Below are 20,195 nucleotides of genomic sequence, written 5' to 3' on the forward strand. Positions count from 1 at the left end.
AGGGCCTTTACACATTCATGTCCACTCTGTTGCCAGGTATGAGATCCTCACCCCCAACGCCATCCCCAAGGGCTTCATGGATGGCAAGCAAGCCTGTGAGAGAATGGTGAGGATTTGTGTGTCACTATTTTACTGTGTTTAGCACATTGAATACTTGGGAGAGGCTCTTTGTCCTTTTACAAGCTAGAGCACGGTAAGCATGTTAAATGTATATCGACTTCATAAACACCCATAACATGATTTTTCCTTAGTATTTATAGGGCATCGCTTAAATGACACTGTTTATTATGATTTGGCCTTCCTTCCCTGGATTTAAATCTATGACCCATTTTCACTCCAGATCCGAGCCTTGGAGTTGGATCCTAATCTGTTCAGGATTGGTCAGAGTAAGATCTTCTTCAGGGCTGGAGTGCTGGCTCACCTGGAGGAGGAGAGAGACCTGAAGATCACAGACATCATCATCTACTTCCAGTCTGTCTGCCGGGGATACCTGGCCCGCAAGTGAGTTCTCTATATGTAATGGCCTTACCTTTCCTCAATTCCTTCCTTTCGTGACCACTACAACACTTCTTAGGACAGAAAGATGCCACAGATATATGTTTCCTTTGACCTTCTTGGTCAGTATGTCTGACCACGCCTCCCCTCTCTCACCTGACAGGGCGTTTGTTAAGAAGCAGCAGCAACTGAATTGTCTGAAGGTGCTTCAGAGGAACTGTTCTGCCTACCTGAAGCTGAAGCATTGGCAGTGGTGGAGACTCTTTACCAAGGTGGGCATGTCTCCATTACAGTACACTATATCTACTGTATATGGCTAATCTGTCTTTGTAACACCAGCATTGTCACGTCTCTATATATAGCTATATGATAAGGCTCCTAGTCATCTACGTTTGAACAGTGGCTGACCCCAGGTCTGTTCTGTCCCCCAGGTAAAGCCCCTGCTGCAGGTGACCAGGCAGGAGGAGGAGATGCAGGCCAAGGACGATGAGCTTGTCAAGGTGAAGGAGAAGCAGACCAAGGTGGAGGGAGAACTGGTGGAGATGGAGAGAAAGCACTCACAGGTCAGTGTCCAGTCCACACCAACTATAGTAGACTACACTCTTAGCACCTTGTTTTCTATCTAGAACGTGAAATTGTTATTTGGCTGTTCCCATAGGAGAACCCTTTGAATAACCCTTTTTGGTTCCATGTAGAACCCTTTCCACAGAGGGTTCTACCTGAAACCAAAAAGGGTTCTACCTGAAACAAAAAAGGGTTCTACCTGAAACCAAAAAGGGTTCTACCTGAAACCAAAAAGGTTTCAGGTAGAAGGGAGACCCTAAGGATCATCCCTTTATGAATTTCAATTCCGCATTGTACCGTTCAGTCCATTATGCCCATGTTTGCATTGTGTAGCTGATTGAGGAGAAGAACATCCTAGCGGAGCAGCTGCAGGCTGAGACGGAGCTGTTTGCCGAGGCTGAGGAGATGAGAGCCCGTCTGGCCGCTAAGAAGCAGGAGCTGGAGGAGATCCTTCATGACCTGGAGTCTAGAGTGGAAGAGGAGGAGGAGAGGACCCAGGGCCTGCAAAGTGAGAAGAAGAAGATGCAGTCTCACATCCAGGTACTGATGAGACATGGAGGCTGCAGAGTGGAAGCTTGAGAAGATTGAACATGGAAGTGGTTGCACGTGTTTTATGACAGAAAGTACATTTTCTGTGGACCCAAAGCATTTCTACCAGTTATCTTCTTAATAAATGCTGTGATTTTATTTCTTCCAGGACCTGGAGGAGCAGTTGGATGAGGAGGAGGCTGCCAGGCAGAAGCTGCAGCTGGAGAAGGTGACAGCCGAGGCCAAGATGAAGAAATTTGAGGAGGACATCTTGCTCCTGGAGGACCAGAACTCCAAGTTCCTGAAGGTGAGTGGAGATGAAAGGCAGTCTAGGGTTGAGAAATATTGGACCTTACTAACATTATGCTGCTGGACTTTACTATCATTATAAACAACCGGACTCCTCTTTTCCCCTTCAGGAGAAGAAGCTCCTGGATGACCGTGTCAATGAGATGATGTCCCAGCTGACTGAGGAGGAGGAGAAGGCCAAGAACCTGGGCAAGACAAAGAACAAGCAGGAGGTGATGATGGTGGACCTGGAAGGTAGGTGTCCTCTTACCTACAAGGTCTCACTAGTTATAGGTAGTGAGTCCAGACACTTTAACACCATCGGTCTCCTTCCCTTCTCCCCTCAGAGCGTTTGAAGAAGGAGGAGAAGACTCGTCAGGAGCTGGAGAAGGCCAAGAGGAAGCTGGATGGAGAGACCACAGACCTGCAGGACCAGATAGCTGAGCTGCAGGCCCAGATAGAGGAGCTCAGGGTGCAGCTGGCCAAGAAGGAGGAGGAGCTGCAGGCTATACAGGCCAGGTGACAGACTGACAGACTGACAGACAGGGCCAAAGCTGGATGGAAGCCACCTGGAGATGTAGTTCAGCTGTCTTTTGCAATTGGAAGGTGTTTGACTGTGAGGAAGTCTGATTCTCTGACTGAAGTAATTATCACATAGCTGTGTAGCGCCGTCATCAAATTTCCTCCTATTTTAATTGTCTCAACACCTGTCTTTTTATATGCCATATTTAACAATGGTAGGTCTACAGTTGGCCAGACTTGCACCGGTAATCTTGTAATCTGACTATTAAAACCCTATGAGCATTTACCATTTTTATGCCCTCTTGTCATGAAAACAGTGCTGACCAGACCACCCAGCAGCTATTTATTCAGCAGATCTCACTGGGTTGGAATGTGTAAATGTTGGCCCCACGTCTAGTCTGTGTTGAACACTGGCCATTAAAAACACTCTGCTCTTTCAGGACCAACTCACATACTCAATGGTAGTGACAGAAACAAGGTAACTGTGTTTATTTCAGGATATATTGTCTGATACTGCCACCCAGTGGAAAATACATGCATAGTAACTTAGTTCAACTCTCCAACCATAGGCCTGACTATTTGGGGTCCTTTGTACTTGTACGACAATGTTGTATTTTGCATCCTAATAAAGAATTTAAAATGTGTGTGTCAGGGGAGACGAGGAGGTGACCCAGAAGAACAACGCCCTGAAGCAGGTACGGGAGCTACAGGCCCAGTTGGCAGAGCTGCAGGAAGACCTGGAATCAGAGAAGGTCTCTAGGAACAAGGCTGAGAAGCTCAAGAGAGATCTGAGTGAGGAACTGGAGGCCTTAAAGACTGAGCTGGAGGACACCCTGGACACCACCGCAGCCCAGCAGGAGCTCAGGACCAAGCGTGAGCAGGAGGTGACGGAGCTGAAGAAGGCCATCGACGAAGAGACCAAGAACCACGAGGCCCAGATCCAGGAGATGAGACAGAGACACTCCACAGCCCTGGAGGAGCTGTCTGAGCAGCTAGAGCAGGCCAAAAGGGTGGGTGGCTTCACAACAACCCCATGGTCATGTTTAGTCAGAGAAAATGTTTCACATGGTTGAGGTAGTACTTCCTCTGTTTTAAATGTTATGTGTTGTCTGAGCATGATTCCTATTGTAATATCTCTTGGTCTGTGTCCAGTTCAAGGTCAACCTGGAGAAGAACAAGCAGAGCACAGAGAGTGCCAACAAGGAGCTGGTCAGTGAGGTAAAGGGGCTGCAGCAGGCCAAGACGGAGTCAGAACACAAGAAGAAGAAGCTGGAGGCCCAGCTCCAGGAGTTCATGGCCCGGGTCACAGAGGGAGAGAAGGGCAAGGGAGAGCTGGCCGACCGCTCCCTCAAACTACAGGTGAGAGAGGGCCATTTGCAGCACACACACACGTTAACCTCTGCTGGTGATGGTCTCTCAACTGGGCTGTTTGCTGTGTGTGCAGACGGAGCTGGACAGTGTGTCTGCTCTGCTGGAAGATGCAGAGAGGAAGGGAATCAAGCTGGTTAAAGACACCGCTGTCCTGGAGAGCACTTTGCAGGACACACAGGTGAGCTAGACTGGACAACCTCTCAACGGAGAGGAATACATCATGTTTATCTTAAAGGCCCAGTGCAGACAAAATCTTGTTTTCCTGTCTTTTATATCATATTGTACAACAGCTAATGAAACTAACATTGAACAAATTTGATCAGTGTTATTTCCTGGTAGTTGCATAAATTGTATTTTCAATCAGCAAGTCCTTCTAATCAGCAGGTTTGCATGCGTAGGAGCTTCGGCTTTCCATGGTGACATTGCCATGTAAACTGATTAATAGACCAATAACAAAGGGAGATCCAAACCTATCTGCCAATAGCAGCTAGTTTTCAGTTTCCCACTCCCCACTCCCAGACAGTCCCAGTGAAATTGTTGCTTGAAAAATTGTGTTTTGCTAAAAGCTATCTTTGCCCATTTTAATGGAAATCTATTACAATAAAGTACTTCATTGTTACCTAGAAATTATTTGATATAAAAGTGGTTGTATTGGGCATTTTACATTAAGAGGAGGTGGCATTCTGTGTCTCTCTCTGTCTGTGTGTGTAGGAGCTTCTCCAGGAAGAGACGCGTCAGAAGCTGAACATGAGCAGTCGTATCCGCCAGCTGGAGGAGGAGAAGAGCACCCTGCAGGAGCAGCAGGAGGAGGACGAGGTGGCGCGCAGAAACCTGGAGAAACAGCTGTGCACACTGCAGGCCCAGGTCAATACAGCGCCTTACAGCTTAATTGTATCTATTCAAATAATATTACACATTAATTGCAATACAGATGTTATCACCATAACAATCTACCACCTACTGTAGCCATCCTTCAGTGAGCATCATATCATTATAAACTTTATGTATGTGTAGCTGGTTGACACCAAGAAGAAGCTGGAGGATGACGTGGGGATGGTGGAGGGTCTGGAGGAAGTGAAGAGGAAGCTGCAGAAGGACATGGAGCTGGCCACCCTGAGGCTGGAGGAGAAGGGCATCGCCTTTGAGAAGATGGAGAAGACCAAGACCCGCCTGCAGCAGGAGCTGGACGACCTCATGGTGGATCTGGACCACCAGAGAACCATCGTCTCCAACCTGGAGAAGAAGCAGAAGAAGTTTGACCAGGTTTGACTGATCACTCTAAGCCATCCATAATGGTAGCTAAATTGGCTTGGTCTTAGAGCACAGTATGGAATGACATTGTGTAGATAGATGGTGGACATTTCCCTCTGTAAGTCAGTTTTTACCCTGTGTTGTAGCTGCTGGCTGAGGAGAAGAACATCTCTGCACGCTATGCTGAGGAGAAGGACAGGGCTGAGGCAGAAGCCAGGGAGAAGGAGACCAAGTCCCTGTCTCTGGCCCGGGCTCTGGAGGAGGCTCTGGAGGCCAAGGAGGAGTTTGAGAGACTCAACAAGCAGCTGAGGAGTGAGATGGAGGACCTGATGAGCTCCAAGGACGACGTGGGCAAGAACGTGAGTGTTGCACTGAATACTGGTGTTTTGTTCAGCTGAGGGCAGAATGGTTTGCATCTGTTGTTTTCAGATGGACTGTTCTGCATCCTACAGAAATAAACTAGGTTAAACTTAAACTATAAAAGCCAGTTCATTCCAAATAGCATCACCTCAAAGTATCTTCTCTACCATCGTCCAGGTCCATGAGTTGGAGAAGTCCAAGAGGACTCTGGATCAGCAGCTGGAGGAGATGAGGACTCAGCTGGAGGAGCTGGAGGACGAGCTGCAGGCCACGGAGGACGCCAAGCTGCGTCTGGAGGTCAACATGCAGGCCATGAAGGCCCAGTACGAGAGAGACCTGGCAGGGCGAGACGACCAGAACGACGAGAAGAAAAGGGCGCTTGTCAAACAGGTGCATAGAGGACATATCACTTCCATACAAACAAGAATTGTGTGAAAAAATTCCAGGAACAATATGTTGTCATACTCTCAGAGAATGTACACCTTCCCCTCCTCTGACCTGGTCTGTCCTGGTCTCCTCAGGTGCGTGAGATGGAGGCAGAGCTGGAGGATGAGCGGAAGCAGAGAGCTCTGGCCCTGGCTGCTAAGAAGAAGCTGGAGATGGACCTGATGGACATGGTGGGACAGATAGAGGGCGCCAACAAGGCCCGTGACGAAGCCATCAAGCAGCTACGCAAATTGCAGGTAATAAACTCACACTATCTGTAGAACAGACGAGACAAATAAAAATAAATGTAAAAACAAATTGTATGTGTGTGTGTGTATATATATATATATATATATATATATATATATATATATATATATATATATATATATGTGTGTATGTATATATATATATATATATATATATATATATATATATATATCCCATTATTGACCAAAATATATCTCCACTTTCTCCCTCAGTCCCAGATGAAAGACTACCAGAGGGAGTTGGAGGACGCCCGGGCCTCTCGGGATGAGATATTCTCCCAATCCAAGGAGAACGAGAAGAAGCTGAAGAGCCTGGAGGCCGAGGTTCTCCAGCTGCATGAGGTACAGTGGGCTGTAGTATTGCTCCTGTCATAACTCTGTGTTTTGGTCTTCTGTTTCCTGTAGTCTAGACTGGCTCGTCTTACTGTGAGAAATGGTGACCTGTGTTTGACCTCTGTGTGACCTCTGCCCTGTAGGACCTGGCGGCGTCAGAGAGGGCGCGGCGCCACGCAGAGCAGGAACGGGATGAGTTAGCGGACGAGATCTCCAACAGCACCTCGGGCAAGTCTGCCTTGATGGATGAGAAAAGGAGGCTGGAGGCTCGCATTGCTCAGCTGGAGGAGGAACTAGAGGAGGAACAGGGCAACATGGAGCTGCTTAACGACCGCTTCCGCAAGACCACCATGCAGGTATGAGCCAGGAGGAAACCTTTTCAGGTTGCAGACTTGATCATTGTAATCATACTACCCTTGTTCCTCTGACTTTTAGGGAACAATCCATTATTCAGCCCTACCATAAAAAGTACTCTCATCTCTCTCTCACTTTCCCCTCTCTCCTTCATTCCCTGTTTTCCTCTCTCCACCTCTCTCTTCCCCCTCTCCTCCCCCAGGTGGACACCCTGACCCTAGAGCTTGTGGCAGAGCGCAGCATGGCCCAGAAGAGTGAGAATGCGCGCCAGCAGCTGGAGAGGCAGAACAAGGACTTGCGGGCCAAGCTGGGCGAGCTGGAGGGCTCCGTGAAGAGCCGGTTCAAGGCCTCCATCAGCGCCCTGGAGGCCAAGATACTGCAGCTGGAGGAGCAGCTGGAGCAGGAGGCTAAGTGAGAAACACAGCAACTCTCTTATAACAACTCCATACCTTATTAGACAAGGTGAAATAGGAGACCAAGTATCAGGAGGAGTTCATGAGGGCCTTAGAACAAGCTCAGCCCGTTGGAAGAGAGGTTCTTGAATGTGATCTAAATGTTAAAGTGATCAATGTAATGAGTCAAAAGCAATCTTAAGAGATGTACTTGAAGATCTATGACTGACAGCCTTTGTTACAGTGCGGTTCCTGTGGTGCTCTAACTGTCCTATGACCTCATTCCTCTGTCCTCCTATCAGGGAGCGAGCAGCGGCCAATAAGCTTGTGAGAAGGACAGAGAAGAAGCTGAAGGAGGTGTGCATGCAGGTGGAGGACGAGCGCCGCCATTCCGACCAGTACAAGGAACAGGTGAGGAGCTTGTCACGGAAGTTTGGACGTCCCAGATATTAATGATATTAACTTTTTGGGAGACTTAACCAAATTAACATAGAAATTTGAGGAATAGATATTTAATTCTCATTGAAAACAAGTCTAAGAAGCGATAGATCTGTTCTAAGTGCTCCCTTTCTATGCTTTCCATTCTTATGTTTAGTTTTTGCGTCTTTTACTTTCGGTTTTGTACAACAGCTGAAAATATATAGATTTTTGGTTATGGATTCTCTACACAATGACTGCTTATTTTGACACAAACAGAAATTAGGTGAATTCTGCATAGTGCATTTTTAAGGTGTTCCACAACTAAAGAAGGATTTCTATCCAATTCAGTACAACTTGTAAAGGTGGGACAGGATTGGATAGGTGTGAAGATTTAGGATTGGAGTCTTTCCAACAGTAGGTTAATTCCAGTAACCACTGGACCATAGGAATGCTGAGTATTGTAAGTATTAGTATTGACTGTTCATCATTGTTAATGTCTGTTGTGACTCCTGGCTGGGTCAGATGGAGAAGGCCAACTCTCGTATGAAGCAGCTGAAGAGGCAGCTTGAGGAGGCTGAGGAGGAGGCCACACGTGCCAACGCCTACCGCAGGAAGCTGCAGAGGGAGCTGGACGATGCCACTGAGAGCAGCGAAGGTCTCAGCCGTGAGGTCAACACACTCAAGAGCCGCCTCAGGTATTTAGAGCCCCCCCCCCACACACACACAAACAGTTGTGTATATTGGCCAAATTGATGGTCCTCGTTACTAATACCTCTCCTGGCCCCCTCTGTCCCCTGCAGGCGTGGAGGCCCCATCAGTTTCTCCTCCAGCCGCTCGGGCAGGCGTCAGCTGCAGGTGGAGGGAACATCGCTCGACCTCCTATCCGACGATGAGGTGGAAAACAAAACCACGGACGCCAATGCCAACGAGACGCCAGCAGCTCCCCAACCAGAGTAGACGCGCTCCCTACAGCCCAAACCTTACCCCTGTCCTCCTAACCCCAGACACCAGCAGTGGACCCCACTACTCTGCCTTACCCCTCTATGGCAAGCTGCAGGGCCAAGCAAATCCATCACCTCCTCCATATGAATATACCGCACATCATGCCTTGGATTCGTTTTTAACATCAATTGCAAATAATAGTGCATTTAAATTGCATAGGCGTCTGAGTGTGCATAGGCACTCGAAAACAAGTAGCAGGAGTTTACCATAATTATGTTAAGCTACTTCCCTGGAACAGCCATTAGAATCAAACAGCCCTCTAGCTAGAATTAACCACTGTCATTTCAGCTGGTTTACTGGCACACAGGTGGACGACTGCACACAAGTCGGTAAAAACATGTGTCTTTCATGATTGTACAGTATTGGACCAGGATATGTAAAACAAAGCACAGCATAAGCGAGGGAATTATTTTTAAATGGTAGCCTAAATGACGATCACACCAAATTTTTTTCATCAAAACCACCACTGTCATAGAGATACTACAATCCACTTAGTTTAGTATAAAAATAACTATGTGACTAACTCTTTGGTAGCAGGTTTGTAGTGAATTAGATTGTACCACGCCATGTTGCCTCAGCATTCCCCCTATATATATGACCAGCAAAAGACCCTGTTAACTTGACCAATATAACCTTGTCCAATAACCCACCATTTTATATTTGACATATCAATCTACTTTAAGTGGTGTACGATAATGTGTGGAATTAGGTTTGTCAGACTTGGAGCAAAGGCCCTTTTTTTTAGAAAGACAGCCCAAATGTGTGCTTGACATACTATAATATTGCTATGTATAATTCTGGCTATTCAGTTATGTTTTCTGTACCATGTACAAAATACTTAACTCAAAAAGGTCTCTTTGACATCTCGTGTCACCTTCATTTCAATGCATTTCAAATGGCTGAATAATATTAGCATGATTTACAGAAGGGTAATTCATGTTTTATTGAAGTTTTATTGAGTGTTAGAGCGTTGGTTTTAATTCAGTGGTTCAGGGTAGAGCAATCATTCAATTTGAATATGCACACTTGTTGATGCCTTGATTATTAAATGTTAAACATAAATGACCATTTTGTAAATGACTAATTACATATTTGAGGCCTTTATTATTATTTTAAGCCAGAACAAATTGGGGGAAAAAAGGTTTATCTGTTTCCTTTGAAAGACACTTCTCAATAAAGACATGAGGGGGAAAAAAGTGTATAGTGTTTGAACCAGTTTCATAGCTTTAGTGTCATATTATACCATAAGCACCTCTCCCATCGTGTTGGTGTGAACCAGTGTTATAACAGAATGATTTATGGAGCCTTCTGTCTGCCAGGCAGAAAGTAGAATTTCATTGGGTTCAAAGCTTTAACATCCTGAAGGTTGTTATTATTAGTGGACTGGCTGTTGACGACCAGGTATTCATTATCTCCTTTTATTTCTTGTATTTCTAGACTTTTTTTGTTGTTGTTGTAAAAGACCAATAAACATATCCATTATAGAAAAATATTGTTTTTCTTCTATATTTCTTGTGCAACACATTGATGTCCTCTTAGTCTTTCCCACAGTAGTTGTGGGTCAAGACTGTCTCCAAACTGATATGTGATGTATGGTCTATGTTACATTGCCATTCATTGTTCCATTACTTCATTGTATTTGTGGTTACATTAAAACCCTGAGGGAGTACGTAGATAGACTGTGCACAGACACACAATATTGTTGTAATATTAACTTTTTCCTCTTTTTACCCAACATGAATGAATGATAGAGATTGCCTCTTATACAGTGCATTCAGATCGTATTCACACCCCTTGACTTTTTCCACATGTTGTTATGTTACAGCCTTATTCAAAATGGATATAAAAAATCATCAATCTACACACAATACCCCACAATGACAAAGTGAAGACAGGTTTTTAGACATTGTAGCAAATTTATACAAAATAAAAAACAGAAATACTTGTACATGATTATACAAGGTTTGGAACGGAACACACCTGTCTATTTATTTTATTTATTTTTGATTTCACCTTTATTTAACCAGGTAGGCAAGTTGAGAACAAGTTCTCATTTACAATTGCGACCTGGCCAAGATAAAGCAAAGCAAAGCAGTTCGACACATACAACAACACAGAGTTACACATGGAGTAAAACAAACATACAGTCAATAATACAGTATAAACAAGTCTATATACGATGTGAGCAAATGAGGTGAGATAAGGGAGGTAAAGGCAAAAAAAGGCCATGGTGTCAAAGTAAATACAATATAGCAAGTAAAACACTGGAATGGTAGATTTGCAGTGGAAGAATGTGAAAAGTAGAAATAAAAATAATGGGGTGCAAAGGAGCAAAATAAATAACATAAATACAGTAGGGAAAGAGGTAGTTGTTTGGGCTAAATTATAGGTGGGCTATGTACAGGTGCAGTAATCTGTGAGCTGCTCTGACAGTTGGTGCTTAAAGCTAGTGAGGGAGATAAGTGTTTCCAGTTTCAGAGATTTTTGTAGTTCGTTCCAATCATTGGCAGCAGAGAACTGGAAGGAGAGGCGGCCAAAGAAAGAATTGGTTTTGGGGGTGACCCTAGAGATATACCTGCTGGAGCGCGTGCTACAGGTGGGTGATGCTATGGTGACCAGTGAGCTGAGATAAGGGGGGACTTTACCTAGCAGGGTCTTGTAGATGACATGGAGCCAGTGGGTTTGGCGATGAGTATGAAGCGAGGGCCAGCCAACGAGAGGGTACAGGTCGCAATGGTGGGTAGTATATGGGGCTTTGGTGACAAAACGGATTGCACTGTGATAGACTGCATCCAATTTGTTGAGTAGGGTATTGGAGGCTATTTTGTAAATGACATCGCCAAAGTCGAGGATGGTAGGATGGTCAGTTTTACAAGGGTATGTTTGGCAGCATGAGTGAAGAATGCTTTGTTGCGAAATAGGAAGCCAATTCTAGATTTAACTTTGGAATGGAGATGTTTGATGTGGGTCTGGAAGGAGAGTTTACAGTCCAACCAGACACCTAGGTATTTGTAGTTGTCCACGTATTCTAAGTCAGAACCGTCCAGAGTAGTGATGTTGGACAGGCGGGCAGGTGCAGGCAGCGATCGGTTGAAGAGCATGCATTTAATGTTTTACTTGTATTTAAGAGCAATTGGAGGCCACGGAAGGAGAGTTGTATGGTATTGAAGCTTGCCTGGAGGGTTGTTAACACAGTGTCCAAAGAAGGGCCAGAAGTATACAGAATGGTGTCGTCTGCGTAGAGGTGGATCAGAGACTCACCAGCAGCAAGAGCGACATCATTGATGTATACAGAGAAGAGAGTCGGTCCAAGAATTTAACCCTGTGGCACCCCCATAGAGACTGCCAGAGGTCCGGACAGCAGACCCTCCGATTGGACACACTGAACTTTATCAGAGAAGTAGTTGGTGAACCAGGCAAGACAATCATTTGAGAAACCAAGGCTGTCGAGTCTGCCGATGAGGATGTGGTGATTGACAGAGTCGAAAGCCTTGGCCAGATCAATGAATACGGCTGCACAGTAATGTTTCTTATCGATGGTGGTTAAGATATTGTTTAGGACCTTCAGCGTGGCTGAGGTGCACCCATGACCAGCTCTGAAGCCAGATTGCATAGCAGAGAAGGTATGGTGAGATTCGAAATGGTCGGTAATCTGTTTGTTGACTTGGCTTTCGAAGACCTTAGAAAGGCAGGGTAGGATAGATATAGGTCTGTAGCAGTTTGGGTCAAGAGTGTCCCCCCCCTTTGAAGAGGGGGATGACCGCAGCTGCTTTCCAATCTTTGGGAATCTCAGACGACACGAAAGAGAGGTTGAACAGGCTAGTAATAGGGGTGGCAACAATTTCGGCAGATAATTTTAGAAAGAAGGGGTCCAGATTGTCTAGCCCGGCTGATGTGTAGGGGTCCAGATTTTGCAGCTCTTTTAGAACATCAGCTGACTGGATTTGGGAGAAGGAGAAATGGGGAAGGCTTGGGCGAGTTGCTGTGGGGGGTGCAGTGCTGTTGAGCCAGGTGGAAAGTAACCAGGTGGAAAGCATGGCCAGCCGTAGAAAAATGCTTATTGAAATTCTCAATTATAGTGGATTTATCAGTGGTGACAGTATTTCCTATCTTCAGTGCAGTGGGCAGCTGGGAGGAGGTGTTCTTATTCTCCATGGACTTTACAGTGTCCCAGAACTTTTTGAGTTAGTGTTGCAGGAAGCAAATTTCTGCTTGAAAAAGCTAGCCTTGGCTTTTCTAACTGCCTGTGTATACTGGTTTCTAGCTTCCCTGAACAGCTGCATATCACGGGGGCTGGTCGATGCTAATGCAGAATGCCATAGTATGTTTTTGTGTTGGTTAAGGGCAGTCAGGTCTGGGGAGAACCAAGGGCTATATATGTTCCTGGTTCTAAATTTCTTGAATTGGGCATGCTTATTTAAGATGGGTAGGAAGGCATTTAAAAAAAATAACCAGGCATCCTCTACTGACGGGATGAGATCAATATCCTTCCAGGATACCCCGGCCAGGTCGATTAGAAAGGCCTGTATAAGAAAGGTCTATATAAGGTCCCAGTTCACAGTGCATGTCAGAACAAAACCCAAACCCTGAGGTCGAAGGAATTGTCCTCCATCATTCCTAAATGGAAGAAGTTTGGAACCCCAAAGACTCCTAGAGCTGGCCGCCTGGCCAAACTGAGCTATCAGGAACCTGATGATTGAACTCTTTGGCCTGAATGCCATTCGCCATGTCTGGAGGAAACCTGGCACCATTTCTACGGTGAAGCATGGTGATGGCAGCATCATGCTGTGGGGATGTTTTTCAGCAGCAGGGACTGGTAGACTAGTCAGAATCGAGGGAAAGATGAACGGCACAAAGTACAGAGAGATGCTTGATGAAAACCAGCTCCAGAGCGTTCAGGATCTCAGACTGGGGCGAAGGTTCACCTTCCAACAGGACAACGACCCTTAGCACACAGCCAAGACAACGCAGGGGTGGCTTGGGGACAAGTCTCTGAATGTCCTTGAGTGGCCCAGCCAGAGCCCGGACTTGAACCTGATTGAACATCTCTGGAGACCTGAAAATAGCTGTGCAGCGATGCTCCCCATCCAACCCGACAGAGCTTGAGAGGATCTGCAGAGAAGAATGAGAGAAACTCCCCAAATACAGATGTGCTAAGCTTATAGCGTCATACCCAAGAAAACTTGAGGCTGTAATCGCTGCCAAAGATGCTTCAACAAAGTACTGAGTAAAGGGTCTGAATTCTTATGTAAATGTGATAGTTTAGCTTTATGTTTTCTTGATAAATTTGCAAAAAAATCTAAAAACCTGTTTTTGCTGTCATTCTGGGGTAGATTGATGAGAAGAAGAAAAAATAAATTAATCCATTTTAGAATAAGGCTGTAACTTAACTAAATGAGGAAAAAGTCAAGGGATCTGAATACTTTCTGAATGCACTGTAGGTACATTTATTCACTACCATGTACAGTAAAAGAACATTAATTGCACTCGGTCGGTGAGATGTTTTATATTTATATAATTGTAAACATACAGTAGATGGCCTAGAGTGGGTACATGCTTTGTGGTGTAGGCTGTTTCTTCTGGTGGTCTAGGGCAGCCTGGTGGTCTAGGGCAGCCTGATGTCCAGGTGGTCTAGGGCAGCCTGGTCTTCTGGTGGTCTAGGGCAGCCTGGTGTTCTGGTGGTCTAGGGCAGCGTGATGTCGGATAGTCTGATGGTGGTCTAGGGCAGCTTGATGGTGGTGAAAGATAGTCTGATGGTGGTGTAGGGAGAATTGATGGTGGTCTAGGGCAGCTTGATGGTGGTCTAAGGCAGTTGATGGTGGTTTAGGGCAGCTTGATGGTGGTGTAGGGCAGCTTGATGGTGGTGTAGGGCAGCTTGATGGAGGTCTAGGGCAGCTTGATGGTGGTGTAGGGCAGCTTGATGGTGGTCTAGGGCAGCTTGATGGTGGTGTAGGGCAGTCTGATGGTGGTCTAGGGCAGCTTGATGGTGGTGATGGGCAGCCTGATGGTGGTCTAGGGCAGCTTTATGGTGGTCTAAGGCAGTTGAGGGTGGTGTAGGGCAGCCTAATTCGATTAATCTGATGTTTCTTGGTGTGTGGTAGATGCTACTCCAGGTGGTCCCTGAGCGCTGTGCCTCTCCCTGAGTTTAATGATGGGTTCTCCTGATCCTTCTCCTGGTAGTGAGGGGCCTGGTCTCCTTCACCTGCTCCACTTCAATGAGAAATGACAGGGAGATCTTACATGTACATACAATGTCTGAAAAATAACACATACAGAGGGATTACAGGTGAAAGGGACTGATTGTCGTCATTGACTCCATTTGTGACATTCTTCTCAAATTTGTGGCCTAGAGCCTTACCTGCAGACATAGAACAGGATGTAGGCAGTCTGTGAAATCGCCTTCAGCACAGTGGCCTCATCTGTCCTCAAGACATGTGTGTCATCCAGGCAGAGCCACCCACTGCCACGGCTGTCCAAAACATCACTGATGTAGTGGCCTAGGGAACAAGGGAAACAAAATAGAGTGTACATTTAGCTTTCATAATTGTGTGTGCGTGCCTGCATACCTGCGTGCCTGCATACCTGCATGCCTGCATACCTGTATACATGTTGTCTCCCAGATGTGAGATCACACTTGACAATTTGTAGATATTGTCTGGCTGGTGTCTCTGTAAGGAAACACATTTAATAATAGGATTGTTATTTTGTCTACAGGATAGGGGTGCCTTCTATAACTGCCTTATCTTGATCCGTCCACTATCTCAACTATCTCAACTGGATCTAATTATCTGTTATCTGTTCTATTTCTCTCTCTCTCTCTCTCTCTCTCTCTCTCTCTCTCTCTCTCTCTCTCTCTCTCTCCTCACCACAGCGGCTGCCTGCTGCTTTTCCTCACTGTCAGCTGGTTTCTCTAGCTGGTCAGAGGAATTTGAAGCTGGTGGGGGTATATCAAATATAGTGTAAATACAAACCAGAAAGTGAAGTGGAAACCTATCAACAAATATACTCTTAACTTCAGCTTCCGACTTGCTTTCCTCAACAGTCCTGTTTCATGAGAGGGTATTGTGCATGATGTCAGTAACACAATGTCCTACCTGGTCTATCAAGGGTGCCTTTCGGGGAGTTTGCAGGTTTGTTGTCCATGTTGTTTTTCCCCAGGGAGCTTGCCCTGTGTAAATTGATGGCATTGAAAATAAATATCTAGTGTGTGAAAATCATGGTGTGTGTTGGCTACTCAATGTGCAATGTCCCAAAACAGAGTGTAAACCAACCTGGCTCCATACTGGACATGGGCTGTCTTCCCACATACGGCTGGGAGGGTTATTTCTGCAGGGATGGACATGGGATCATCCACCTTCTTTGGCTCCCAGTCGCCTGCAGTAAATCGCTTGATATGAAGCATTAGGACCCTGCTCAGAGACAGACAGGCAGGCAGGCATTCACAAAGACAGACAGACAGACAGACGGACGGACGGACGGGCGGACGGACGGGCGGACGGACGGACGGACGACCAGGTAGGCATTCACACAGACAAAGGAATCAGTCTTGTACTCAATTCAATAACCCAGTTTGGTGAGTTAGATCAGGACTGTCAATTGTAATCTGAGATGATGATGGGGGGACTCACCGGGGCAGCGTGAGGAAGTGCATAGTCACAGATGCCATGCTGCCTGAGCACACCCTGCATGCACACTCTAACGCAGATGGCTAGGTGACAAAGGATAGCAATACAATTATGAACATTATGACATTAATGATAGTGTTCCTTGACATACTAACTCTTGGTTTAAGCTAAGTGCTGACCTTAAAGTAGAGGTCCAGGCTGTGTGGCAGGTAATGGCTCAGGCTCAGGGACAAGTGATTGTAATCCTCCTGACCATACACTATAACTCCACAGCTTCAGAAGTACGGAGAGAAATGCATCAGCTATCCAACACAAACCTTTTGATCCTCTACACACTATCTTAATGCTTTACCTCTGTATCCTGCATATTATGCTGACATTAAACCTCCTTACAAATGTGATGATGACATCAAGGTACACCGTATACAAATGACAGCTGTTACCTGGTGCAGGTACGGGAAGTCTTCAGCTTGAATTCTAACTGCTTCACGGGGCAGGTGTATGGCTCTGGTGAGCCCTTTAATGCCATACCCTCCTCCTTCAGCTGAAAGAGGAGGAGCAACACACATTCATGGGCATCCTAAGAGAAGAATGGGAAAGAAGCAGAAAATACATCAACAACTACAACTGAAACAGAGCTGAGGAAAAACACTGTCACGTGTCCCAGGTTTATTGTTAAGTGAGTCTTTTAGCAAATAATATCTTACCTGTTCATTGTCGTCCTCATAGTCCTCATTGACAACGGAAAGACAGCGCTTGACTGTTTGAAGGATTTTCTTATTTTCCTTGTTCTTAGCATTAACAGTGCCTCCAGAAAGCCTGGCCTGATGTAACTCGGCAAAGCAGCTGTGGAGGGAGACAAAGAGCATGCATTCAGGTTTCACTCTCTCACCTTGGCCACAGATTAGCTCTGTGCTTCTACTTTAACTTCTGATCAAATATGATTCAACTGATTCCTGACTGTGACAGGAAATCATCTCTGGTGTTAATCAGAAGCTGAGTTGGGTGTGGTTTTATCTTAAAAATCATATGAGACACTAAGAGTGTACGAAGGACAATATATATCCATTCATCCATCCATCCATCCATACATACATAGATAGATAGATAGATACATACAAACATACATACATACATACATACATAAAAACATACATACATACATACATACATACATACATACATACATACATACATACATACATACATACATACATACATACATACATACATACATACATACATACATACATACATACATACAGAGAGATATATAGATAGATAGATAGATAGATAGATAGATAGATAGATAGATAGATAGATAGATAGATAGATAGATAGATAGATAGATAGATAGATAGATAGATGGATACATACAAACATACATACATACATACATACATACCACAGGAGGTTGATGGCACCTTAATTGGGGAGGAAGGGTTCGTGGTAATGGCTGGTTCGGAATCAGTGGAATGCTATCAAATACATCAAACATATTGTTTCCATGTGTTTGATGCCATTACATTTGCTCCATTTCAGACATCATTACGAGCCGTCCTCCCCTCAGCAGCTTCCACTGACACATACATTGAGGCGGAACTTGTGTACTGTAACTATAAGCGTCTAGGTGTTTGGGTCAGTGTGTGTACAGGTGGGACAGGAGGGTGAGAGCGAGGCTGTATACCATAGCAGTTTAGAGGAGGGGGAGGAACTCCAGATATTCTGCTGTCTCAGGATGTCTCTGCAAAATGCTGGCAGCCCCAGCAGGCACTGCAGAGCAGAGTTCATGAAGCAGGTGTTGCCAATATTAGGCAACCTGTGGGAAAGAAGCCATCAGTTACACACTAGTATCTGAACTGTGGACCAAAGGTAAACTAATGAATGGATTTGTAATGGATTTGTATTTAAAACAAAAAGCAGAGCTCAGAGATAAGAGTAGGTGTATGTGTGTGTGTGTAGATGTGTGTGTGTTTACCCGAGGAGCTTGGTGTTGTCTTCGCCCTCGCCTGTGCAGCTCTGCTCCCCCAGCTGGGTGCTACTCTTGCTGAACAGGTTGGGAAGGCGAGCCATGGCTTCCCGAGACCTGACCAATGGCCTGGAGGAAGAGAGACAGGGTAGAGGCCTCAGTAGCAGTGGCTCAACACCAATCGGTCTGTTTGAACACTGTTTTAATGTACAGGCATACATATATTCCTTACCATGTCATGGTGTGAGTGACCACTCTTATGTAGAGTTGAGTGAGATGAAGGTGGCTATTGTCTACAGTACTTACCTCTCCAAGGAGACAGAGGAAGCCTTCAGGTCAATGGAGGCCTCTGCAGAGAGAGACCGAGAGACGGAGAGCGGTAAGAGAGAAGCTTTGTCAAAGATGAATTGAGACAAGTAGCACCAAAAAATGGCACCCGTTTACAGACCTGCAATGCCAGCAAATAGGGGTACCATTCTCTTTGTCTGTGGAACAACTGCCCCCACCTCTTTGACCTCAGAGCTCATAAGATCTCTGTAAAGACACACAGACATATGCATTAGGTTAGCTATATTATATTGGCTTTTTCATTTCAATTTAATGGTGTTGGTTGGCATGAAATTTGATATCAGGCTGCAGTACCTGGCAGTCTCACTGTCTTTGTTGGTCTCTCCATGGCGGTGCAGGGGGTTTGGAGAGGAGGACTGGGGGGCAGGGGAGGAGACGTGAGTTGTGGAGGAAGGGCAGGCAGGACTGGGGGGAGTTCCAGAGGAGGATAACTGAGTTGAGACTGCCAGGGAAACAGAAGAAACACTAAAAGTGGAGGAGGTCTGTGATCCTTCCACTGAAGAAGAAGAAGAAGAAGAGAGAGATGACATGTTTAGAGAGGAGAGGGAAGAGAGGCCGAAGAACTTGGAGAGAGTGGAAGGGGATCTGGCAGGGGATCCAGGGGGTGAGGGGGATGGAGTGCCGATTGGTGTTCGGCCAGACAAGGGGTCGAGGGGCGTCAGAGATGTTGTAGAAGGTTTCAAATGGAAAGAAGAGACAAAGGAAGAATCAAGTTGGTGGTGATCCTTTACGTTCTTCTTCTCCCGGTTTTTCCAAACTGACGCAGTTACCATGCTGGCATCCAATGACGTCAGTTTGGGTGGGATTGGGAACGGCGATGGACAGCGGCTCCCAATCCCGAGGCGAACTCTGCACTTCTTTTTCTGTTTGGAGAAACATTATATATGTTATATTTGAACTAGCAGCAAATGTCACACCCAAACCACGTGATCTGACCATAAAATAAAGAACTTGTCGCCCAATCATATTGAATTCTGTATCATAGGCTAACAAATAGCAAAAATACATGTTTATAAAAATAAAACCATTGTAACCATACAGTTATACCCTCTGTCCCAAATCCTGCCATTTGGCACAAATAAATAGACAATGAAACAACTAGTAATAGCTGAAAAGAATAGAATATACTCTAAATTGTAACAGAATTAGACAAATTCTAGCCCAGAATTGACACATACCTTTTTACAGCAACACAAACATCCCATTTCAGTGTATTTGTAGACTGTGCCTTAGTTTGCAGAACATCAAAATATGTTGCCTATTTCACATTGTGATGTCATAAACCAAATTATGATGCGCCTGTCTACGCGTTACCAGCGTAAATAGCCAACAAATCACACACACCAAAATGTTGAAAAATAATTTACTAAATGAATTTAGCATGTATTCAGAGTTATTCCTATTTCATAAAATATACAAAATAACTAGGTTCTTGCCAATACACCTGTTTTTTATTGAGAAAACATTGGATTATCTTTCTCCCACGCTCCCTGGGCCACTGACGCGTGATTGTATGGGATATGGGAAGAGGCTAGGACATTCAAAGTAATGTTACTGTCTATCAGAATCAAAACAACTTTTATTAGCCAAGTGGCCTACATTCACACATTCACAGAATTTGACTCGATGAATTGGTGCTGCCATTAATAGACAAACGTAAAGACACATTTACAGCCTA

The 20,195-nt window shown here is 45.3% G+C and overlaps 2 protein-coding genes across 6 annotated transcripts in view; one reads left to right on the forward strand and one right to left on the reverse strand.

The window, feature by feature from the left end:
- The window catches only part of LOC110486468 (myosin-10), a 66,942-nt gene extending 56,877 nt beyond the window's left edge, over positions 1-10,065 (forward strand). For all 5 annotated transcript variants that reach the window (XM_036941158.2, XM_036941159.2, XM_090196633.1 and 2 more), the window contains 22 exons: positions 37-106; positions 341-501; positions 659-767; positions 927-1,058; positions 1,393-1,599; positions 1,757-1,894; positions 2,007-2,130; positions 2,223-2,394; positions 3,050-3,407; positions 3,550-3,756; positions 3,842-3,946; positions 4,480-4,632; positions 4,783-5,031; positions 5,166-5,378; positions 5,557-5,769; positions 5,901-6,062; positions 6,288-6,416; positions 6,551-6,763; positions 6,964-7,172; positions 7,456-7,564; positions 8,096-8,268; positions 8,374-10,065. In XM_036941158.2, the coding sequence (XP_036797053.1) occupies positions 37-106; positions 341-501; positions 659-767; positions 927-1,058; positions 1,393-1,599; positions 1,757-1,894; positions 2,007-2,130; positions 2,223-2,394; positions 3,050-3,407; positions 3,550-3,756; positions 3,842-3,946; positions 4,480-4,632; positions 4,783-5,031; positions 5,166-5,378; positions 5,557-5,769; positions 5,901-6,062; positions 6,288-6,416; positions 6,551-6,763; positions 6,964-7,172; positions 7,456-7,564; positions 8,096-8,268; positions 8,374-8,530 (3,763 nt within the window). In that variant the 3' untranslated portion in view covers positions 8,531-10,065. The remainder of the gene's footprint in view (positions 1-36; positions 107-340; positions 502-658; positions 768-926; positions 1,059-1,392; positions 1,600-1,756; positions 1,895-2,006; positions 2,131-2,222; positions 2,395-3,049; positions 3,408-3,549; positions 3,757-3,841; positions 3,947-4,479; positions 4,633-4,782; positions 5,032-5,165; positions 5,379-5,556; positions 5,770-5,900; positions 6,063-6,287; positions 6,417-6,550; positions 6,764-6,963; positions 7,173-7,455; positions 7,565-8,095; positions 8,269-8,373) is intronic.
- A 4,928-nt stretch (positions 10,066-14,993) lies between these two features.
- On the reverse strand, positions 14,994-19,407 carry LOC118938553 (ubiquitin carboxyl-terminal hydrolase 37-like). The gene is made up of 12 exons (XM_090196634.1): positions 18,812-19,407; positions 18,618-18,703; positions 18,476-18,518; positions 18,179-18,298; positions 17,888-18,019; positions 16,908-17,046; positions 16,644-16,780; positions 16,380-16,473; positions 16,204-16,283; positions 15,847-15,984; positions 15,670-15,743; positions 14,994-15,243 (listed from the first exon to the last, which is right to left on the reverse strand). Exons 1-12 carry the CDS (start codon positions 19,288-19,290, stop codon positions 15,107-15,109), a joined length of 1,659 nt encoding a protein of 552 aa, XP_090052760.1. The 5' UTR covers positions 19,291-19,407; the 3' UTR covers positions 14,994-15,106.
- Positions 19,408-20,195: the final 788 nt, after the last annotated feature.

This window comes from Oncorhynchus mykiss, chromosome 13 (assembly GCF_057628025.1).
Source record: "Oncorhynchus mykiss isolate SJ-2025 chromosome 13, ASM5762802v1, whole genome shotgun sequence".
In the NCBI taxonomy this organism is placed as follows: Eukaryota; Metazoa; Chordata; class Actinopteri; order Salmoniformes; family Salmonidae; genus Oncorhynchus; species Oncorhynchus mykiss.

What these genes read in the sequence shown, in the direction of transcription:
- LOC118938553 (XM_090196634.1), bottom strand. Translation starts at nt 19,290, where the DNA reads ATGGTAACTGCGTCAGTTTGGAAAAACCGGGAGAAGAAGAACGTAAAG. An exon ending in GCCTGGACCTCTACTTTAAG is followed by an intron (nt 16,284 to 16,379) that starts GTCAGCACTTAG and finishes TTTGTCACCTAG; the next exon opens with CCATCTGCGTTAGAGTGTGC. An exon ending in CATGTCCAGTATGGAGCCAG is followed by an intron (nt 15,744 to 15,846) that starts GTTGGTTTACAC and finishes CAATTTACACAG; the next exon opens with GGCAAGCTCCCTGGGGAAAA.